Source organism: Cricetulus griseus (assembly GCF_003668045.3).
Source record: "Cricetulus griseus strain 17A/GY chromosome 1 unlocalized genomic scaffold, alternate assembly CriGri-PICRH-1.0 chr1_1, whole genome shotgun sequence".
Taxonomy (NCBI): Eukaryota; Metazoa; Chordata; class Mammalia; order Rodentia; family Cricetidae; genus Cricetulus; species Cricetulus griseus.
In genome coordinates this window covers 65518390-65527405 of record NW_023276807.1, presented here as the reverse complement: position 1 = coordinate 65527405, position 9016 = coordinate 65518390, and the positions used below count along the sequence as shown (strand labels likewise).

Below are 9016 nucleotides of genomic sequence, written 5' to 3'. Positions count from 1 at the left end.
TGTGAGGCTGACATCTCTCATAGAGTCGTTACTCACAACTCACCAACCTACCTGGGATGATTGTGAGCAGATTTTACAGGTTCTTTTAACCTCGGAGGAGAAACAGCGTGTTCTACTAGAGGCACGAAAGAATGTCCCAGGAGCCAACGGGCAGCCCACCCAGCTGCCCAATGAAATCGATGCGGCTTGCCCTCTTGAAAGACCTGAATGGGATTTTACTACTGAAGCAGGTAGGACCCATCTGCGTCTCTATCGCCAGTTGCTGGTCGCGGGTCTCCGGGGGGCAGGACGCCGACCTACCAATTTGGCCCAGGTAAAGCAGGTAATACAGGGGGCGGAGGAATCGCCCGCCACTTTTCTAGAGAGACTAAAAGGAGCATATAGAATGTATACTCCCTATGATCCAGAAGATCCAGGGCAGGCCACCAGCGTTTCTATGTCCTTTATTTGGCAGTCAGCCCCGGACATAAGAAACAAGCTCCAAAGGCTAGAAAATTTACAAGGATATACGCTCCAAGACTTGTTAAAGGAAGCAGAACGTATTTTTAATAAGAGAGAGACACAGACAGAAAGAGAAGAACGTTGGAGAAAGGAAGCCCAGGAGAGAGAGGAAAGACTGAGAAAAGAAGCAGAAGAGAAAGAGGCTACAAGAGACCGTAAGCGGAATAGAGAGATGAGCAGGCTATTGGCCACAGTAGTGACAGGTCAGAGACAGAATAGGCAGAGGGATGGCAGAAGGGGGCCCCACCTGGACAGGGATCAATGCGCTTACTGCAAAGAAAAAGGACATTGGGCAAAAGAATGCCCTAAGAACCCCCGGGCCAAGCCTCCACGGCCAAGAACCTCTGACCTTCTAAACCTAGAAGATTAGAGAAGTCAGGGCCAGGAGCCCCCCCCTGAGCCCAGGATAACACTGCAAGTCGGGGGGCATCCGGTCACCTTCCTAGTAGATACAGGGGCACAACATTCTGTTCTGAATCGGTCACCCGGACCCCTGAGTCACCGGACTGCATGGGTACAGGGAGCTACAGGCGGAAAGCAGTACCATTGGACTACAAATCGGCAGCTCCAGCTCGCGACTGGTAAGGTTATGCATTCTTTCCTCCATGTGCCAGATTGCCCCTACCCCTTACTAGGACGGGACCTATTGACCAAATTAAGAGCTCAAATACACTTTGAGAGGTCAGAAGTCAAAGTCACAGGGCCAGAGGGAATTCCCCTTACCATCTTGACAATGTCCATAGAAGATGAATACAGACTCCATGAAAAGAGGACTAATTCGAACAATCAGGAAACCCTTGATCACTGGCTTGCGGAATTTCCCCAAGCCTGGGCTGAAACAGGAGGAATGGGCCTTGCCATCAACCAGGCCCCAATTATAGTAACCTTAAAAGCTGCCATCCTTCCTGCATCCGTCAGACAGTATCCAATGCCTAAAGAAGCCCGCGAAGGAATTCGGCCACATATTAAAAGGTTACTTGAACAAGGGATTCTGGTGCCCTGTAAATCTCCTTAGAATACACCTTTGTTGCCCGTCAGGAAGCCAGGAACCAATGACTATAGGCCAGTACAGGATCTGAGGGAGGTCAATAAAAGGATAGAGGACATACACCCTACTGTCCCCAACCCTTATAATTTGCTGAGCGGATTGCCACCCAACTATACCTGGTATACAGTCTTAGATCTTAAAGATGCCTTCTTCTGCCTCCGCCTGCATCCCACCAGCCAACCTATATTTGCCTTTGAATGGCAGGATGCCGACCTTGGAATCTCTGGGCAGCTAACTTGGACTAGGTTACCTCAAGGGTTTAAGAACAGCCCCACCCTTTTTGATGAAGCTTTACATCAGGATCTGGCAGGATTCCGGGTCCGGTACCCCGCGCTAATCCTCTTACAGTATGTAGATGACATCCTCCTGGCAGCCAAAACCAAGGAAGAATGCAAGGAAGGCACTCGAGCCCTCCTCCAGACTCTTGAGAGCCTAGGATACCGGGCATCCGCCAAGAAGGCCCAGATATGTCAGAAACAGGTGACCTATTTAGGATACAAGATAAAGGATGGACGGCGATGGCTAACGGAAGCCCGTATGCGAGCCATCTTAGACATTCCCACCCCACAAAATCCCCGCCAACTGAGAGAGTTCTTGGGAACGGCAGGCTTCTGCCGCCTATGGATCCCCGGGTTTGCCGAAATGGCGGCTCCCCTCTACCCCCTCACTCGGCCAGGGGTTGCTTTTAAATGGGAAGAGCCCCAAAAGAAAGCCTTCACCAACATCAAAAAGGCTCTCCTTGAATCACCAGCCCTGGGTCTACCGGACTTAGCTAAGCCATTTGAACTCTTTATAGATAAGAAAGGAGGCTATGCCAAGGGAGTCCTCACCCAAAAACTGGGGCCTTGGAGAAGGCCCACTGCATACCTCTCCAAGAAATTGGATCCTGTAGCATCGGGATGGCCACCCTGTCTCCGAATGATTGCCGCCATAGCCCTGCTAGTAAAAGATTCTTACAAGCTAACCTTGGGGCAGCCTTTGACCATACATGCCCCTCATGCGGTTGAGGCAGTCATCAGACAGCCTCCAGACAGATGGCTCACTAATGCCCGAATGACTCATTACCAGACTATGCTGTTGGACAAAGACCGGGTCCACTTTGGGCCTCTGGTGACTCTGAATCCAGCCACCTTGCTCCCTCTCCCAGGGGAGCCAGAGGCTCATAATTGCTTACAGGTACTGGCTGAGGCCCATGGGGCGAGACCCGACCTGACTGACCAGCCTCTACCCAGCCCGGACCACATCTGGTTCACGGATGGAAGCAGCTTTTTGCATCAAGGAAAACGAAGGGCGGGCGCAGCAGTCACCACAGAGAATCAGGTTGTCTGGGCTCAGGCACTCCCTCCCGGAACCTCTGCGCAGAGGGCAGAGCTCATTGCCCTCACGCAGGCTCTAAAATTGGCAGAAGGTAAGAGGCTCACCGTGTACACAGACAGTCGTTATGCCTTTGCCACTGCCCATATACATGGAGAAATTTACAGACGGAGGGGGCTGCTTACCTCCGAAGGGAAAGACATTAAGAATAAGGAGGAAATCCTCGCTCTCCTAAGAGCTCTTCATCTGCCCTCCGCCTTAAGTATCATACATTGCCCCGGACATCAAAAAGGGGATTCTCTTGAAGCCAGGGGCAATCGGAGGGCAGACTTGGCTGCCCGAGAGGCGGCCCTGACCACAGACACCACTAGCCTCCTGGCTCTGGAGCCCACCAACGACCGTCCCTCCCCCTCATGGGACTATGAACAAAGAGACATCCAAACCCTAGAGAAATTGGGAGCCACAAAGGAACCAAACGGGGATTGGACTTATGAAGGAAAGACTGTCATCCCCTACCGGGTAACCAAGTACCTAGTGACATTTTTACATAAGATGACACATCTGAGCTCCAAGAAGATGCGGGAGCTCCTCGAACGAGAAGAGGAATTCAATTTCCTTTTGGGGAAGAATGACATTTTAAAACAGGTAACTGAACAATGTGATGCGTGCGCCCGAGTCAACGCATCCAGACTGAAGCTTCCTCCTGGGAACCGGGTCAGAGGCTACCGGCCCGGAACACATTGGGAGATAGATTTCACTGAGATTAAACCAGGTAAATATGGATACAAGTATCTATTAGTTTTTGTAGACACCTTTTCAGGATGGGTTGAAGCCTTTCCTACTAAACATGAAACAGCCAAGATCGTTACTAAGAAATTGCTTGAAGAAATCTTTCCACGTTATGGGATGCCTCAGGTACTGGGAACAGATAATGGGCCCGCCTTCACCTCCCAGATAAGTCAGTCAGTGGCCACCTTGTTGGGGATTGATTAGAAATTACATTGTGCTTACAGACCCCAAAGTTCAGGACAGGTAAAAAGGATAAATAGAACAATCAAGGAGACTTTAACAAAATTGTCGCTTGCAACTGGCAGTAGAGACTGGGTCCTCCTACTCCCCCTAGCCCTCTATCGTGCTCGCAACACCCCTGGGCCACATGGGCTCACACCTTTTGAAATCCTGCATGGAGTACCTACTCCTATCATTAACTTTCTTGATCAAGATGTCTCAGATTTTGCTAACTCCCCTTCTCTCCAAGCTCATTTACAGGCACTACAATTAGTACAACGGGAGATTTGGAAACCCCTTGCTCAAGCTTATAAAGACCAGAGGGACCATCCCACCATCCCCCATTCCTACCAGATCGGGGACACCGTTTGGGTCCGGCGTCACCAGGCCAAGAACCTTGAACCCCACTGGAAGGGACCCTACATCGTTTTGCTTACCACTCCCACCGCACTCAAAGTAGACGGCATTGCCGCTTGGATACATGCTTCACATGTAAAGCCAGCCCGACCCACCGATTCAGCCACTACATCAGAATGGACCGCACACTGCACTCAAAATCCTTTAAAGATAAGACTCTCTCGTACACCCTCCTGTTGATTGGTTGTCTGTTTACCCCCCATGTAGCAACTAACCCCCACAGGGTTTATAATATCACCTAGAAAATAGCCAATCTAGGGACCGGGGAAATAGCCAACCTCAGCACTTATATAGGGACTCTACATGATGGGTTCCCTCCTCTCTATGTCGACCTATGTGACTTAGTAGGGTCTGATTGGGATCCCTCTGACCAGGAACCATTCCCAGGGTACGGATGCCACCACCCTGGGGGAAGGATAGGGACAAGAAGCAAGGATTTTTATGTTTGTCCTGGCCATAGACCAACTCATGACTGCGGGGGGCCACAGGAAGGGTACTGTGCAAGCTGGGGATGTGAAACCACAGGGGAGGCTTACTGGAAACCCTCTTCCTCTTGGGATTTCATCACTCTCAAACGGAGGGAGATCCCAGGGTACACAGGGAAAGGACCATGGAGATGTGGGCAAAGAGCCTGCGGACCCTGTTATGATAGTGCCGGAGGGGGAGGTTTTCAAGGCGCCACCCCCGGAGGAAAATGCAACCCTCTCATCCTAAGGTTCACAGATGCTGGAAAAAGGACTACTTGAGATAGTCCTAAAGTCTGGGGACTCCGACTGCACCGAGCAGGGAAAGATCCGGTGACCTTATTCTCCCTGTACAGACAAATTACTCCCCTAAGCCAACAATCAGTCGGGCCAAACATAGTAATAGCGGACCAGAGGGCCCCAACCCAATTCCAAGTCCCTGAACCCCCTACCGTTCCTAAAGCTATCACTCCTACCCCAGATGCTGTCATCTTCTCCCCCACCCCAGACGCCCTAAACATCGAGTTAACCAGAGACCCTCCAGGTACCAGAGATAGATTATTACAATTAATCCAAGGAGTTTACCAAGCCTTAAATTTTTCAGACCCCAACAAGACTCAGGAATGCTGGTTATGCCTAGTTTCCCGGCCCCCATATTATGAAGGCGTGGCAATACTGGGCAACTACTCCAACCAGACCTCAGCACCTACCAGTTGTGGAGCTGCTATGCAGCACAAGCTCACAATATCTGAGGTCTCAGGAAAGGGGCTATGCATAGGCAGGATCCCTCCCTCACATCAAGAATTATGTAACCAAGTAGAGCCATTATCTCAGGACAGCCGATACCTTGTTGCCCCTTATGGAACTTATTGGGCTTGCAGTACTGGGTTGACTCCCTGTGTCTCTACCACTGTTCTCAACACCACCATTGATTTTTATATATTGATAGAACTTTGGCCCAAAGTCACATACCACCAACCTAAATATGTTTACAGCGTACTAGAGAAATCAACCCGCTATAAGAGGGAGCCAATATCCCTTACCGTGGCCCTATTATTAGGAGGAATAACAGTGGGGGGCATAGCAGCCGGCATAGGGACCGGAACCGTTGCCCTACAGGGAATTAATCATTTTAAGCTTCTACAACAAGCCATGCACACGGACATCCAGGTCCTGGAAGAGTCAGTCAGTGCACTCGAGAAATCCTTAACATCACTCTCTGAGGTGGTCCTACAGAACAGACGAAGATTAGATTTATTATTTTTACAAGAAGGGGGGCTATGTGCTGCCCTCAAGGAAGAATGCTGCTTTTATGCAGATCATACAGAAATAGTAAGGGACAGTATGGCCAAACTTAGGGAAAGGCTAAAACAGAGGCAACAGCTATTTGAGTCTCAACAAGGATGGTTCGAAGGATGGTTCACTAAGTCCCCCTGGATCACTACTCTGGTATCTACTCTCATGAGACCTCTGATTATTCTATTATTAATCCTTATACTTGGTCCCTGCATTCTGAACAAGATAACTCAATTCATTAGAGAACGATTATCTGCCATACAAACCTTAGTTTTAACTCAACAATACCACCAGCTAAAGCAGATAGATCCAGAATATCCAGAGACCTCTGAATGAAAGATTCCATTCAGTAACAAGAGAAATGGGGGATGAAAGACCCCCACCCCCGGGCTGTAGCCTTTCTACTCTGGTCGGCAGCTGGCGGGGCGCGCGAATACATCCTTCCCTCCTTAGCACTTCCCTCCTTAGCACTTCCCTCCTTAGCACCCTCCCCGACCTTTTGATCTCTGCAGCTGCTGGCTCTCACTCCCCGCCCCACGCAAGGCCAACTCCCGCCGGATCGCTCGGTCCCAAGGCCAGCCATCTGGACCGGCAGGAGATAAGGCCATTTCGCCTGGCTATTAAACCTTGAGAAAATGCTGATTTGATGCTTTTCGCTTCTGTACTATGCCTGTTTTCCCTTATAAAAGGACCCTCCTTCCGGGGCTCGGGGCTTGGCAAAACAGAAGCTAAGCCCCGGATATCCGTGTTATTAATAAATCCTCTTGTTCTTACATCCAAAGTTCGTGGTTTCGCTGATTCCTGGGTGTGGGTCTTCTTCCACGAAAGAACCTCTCCGGGGGTCTTTCAGAGGGAATCTGGAAAATGGGAACATGGCTGTGAGGTAACTGACAGAATCCCCCAGAATCTTTGTCTTTTCTTTATTTACATTTTCATACCATTTTCCATAATTTGTAATAGAACCCACTGATTAGAAAGATCATGTAGAACATGGGGAGTAATTCTATTCTCTTTCAGGGATTTAGTTCCAGGAATATTACATGATCCTTGTTTGTTTGGTCAAAATTTCTGAGTATTTGTTTTCTCCTTAAAATGGGGTGACACACTCAAGTTTGCAGCAGCATTACTTACAATAGCCAAGTGACAGAAATGGCCTAACTTTACATCAGCGGATGATTGGAGAAGATAGTATAGAATACAGAGGCTACAGTAGAATATGCTCATCCAAGAAAAGAGAGGAATCCTGGGCCTGTAATACAACATGGATGAACCCTGAAGGCATTTGTTGAACATGACAATGATGATGGTGGCTAATGTTGCACAGCGATGTGGACGTACTTAGTAACACCCAACTGCCTATGTAGAAATGCCTCACAGGGTTGATTTTGGGTGTTTTAAACAACAAATTTAAAAATGAGAAGAATTATTTTGCATCAGTTGATTAAGCAGAAAGATGATTGATTTGAATTGTGGCAGTGGCCCCAGTTGTATATTGAGCAGACCTAAGTCAGCAGCATAAGTTTCAGATGCCTCGGGTGCTTTGCAACTTGAAACAAAATCAGGGCAGAAAACTATTCATAAGGTAACAAAGAACAATTTAAATTATTTATATTATATAGCAGATTTCTCAGGTCAAATGGACATGAAATACTTTCTTGACTACTGAAAGGAAGCAAAATTCTCTTAGTACTACTAACGCTGCTTCTTGACTTTATGGTCCATTTAACAGCATAACCTGTGCTGACCTGGAACTTTAACATGTGTTTATGGCTTCTGTACCTCTTAAGAAAATATGTCTGAGTTCTGAAGTGATGCGCAAATGCATGTCAGAACCCACTCAGACTTGAGATTGTGTGAATCATGATCCTCTTAGCTTCTTTCAAAATAGTTATGTGTTTACATAAACCCAGATTTGCAGCTGTTGAAAGTAGGCTCTTGAAATTTGGTATGATATGAATACTCACATTCCTTAGGAATAGCTCCATCCTCAAGTATTTCTAATTTGGAAATAGTCTAAATGTTATTGTTATTGGTGTATATTTAAATAATAAAATATTTTATACACTAAACACCTTTAATTTATATAGGGGAAATTAATTTCACATATATGGAGGATTGGTATAATTTTTTATAGAGGAAATGACTAATGATAATTTCTTCTGGGATCTTTGAGTTTCACTTCAGTGCTTCAACTTTGAGTTCATGTGTGAACTTGGAAAGGATTCTGTTAAGGGTCCTTGTATTTTCACATTAGTCAAATGACATTGTTTCATATTCCTGGGAGAGTCATACTTTTTTTCTTTTGATGCCTAAATAGCACTCTGGATTTGTTTTGATTAGTGTGTTTAGCCTACCCTTTCCTTTCCCAGTCTACTTGAACCTACATGAAAACATAGTTGAATTTTAGTTCATGTTTCTGTCTTCCAATCTCTCTTTGTAATAAATCAGTAAGTTAGCTCTTTCTCACTTAATGTAATGCTGGTCATGATGACATCATTAGGATAAAACCTGCCATTTGTCTGTTTTCAAGTTACTTAACACGCCATGTGTAGGGAGAAATCCTGATTAGAGGTTCCTGTGACCAGGCCCTCATCGGTACCTCTAATCAGGGTTTCTCCCTACAGCCATGCTTCATTTTTCTTCCTTAATCCTCTTATAACTTAGTGTTTTGTTAATTCATATGTTGTTTACTTATTTATACACTCATCCTGTTAATCTTTGATTAAATGTGCATCCATATAAAATGTGTTTATACATTTTCATAACAAACATCCCAAGCTCAGTCTTCTCCTTCTAAAACACATTTCCCTCCACATTGAGAAACTAAACAGGTATGTCAGGGCCAAGGAATTATGCTCAAAGCTTGGCCCTTAGTGGACAGAATCACAGAATTGCATCTTTTTACAAGGTAATGTAATTTTATGAATAAAAACCAAATTAAGCATTCTATTCTGCGTAAGGATAGATT

General features: G+C 46.7%; 1 protein-coding gene across 1 annotated transcript; it reads left to right on the top strand.

Moving 5' to 3' along the window:
• Window positions 1–653: 653 nt before the first annotated feature.
• On the top strand, window positions 654–5018 carry LOC113832398. The gene is made up of 2 exons (XM_035452873.1): window positions 654–3635; window positions 4122–5018. Exons 1-2 carry the CDS (start codon window positions 2087–2089, stop codon window positions 4466–4468), a joined length of 1896 nt encoding a protein of 631 aa, XP_035308764.1. The 5' UTR covers window positions 654–2086; the 3' UTR covers window positions 4469–5018.
• The last annotated feature ends 3998 nt before the right edge of the window (window positions 5019–9016 follow it).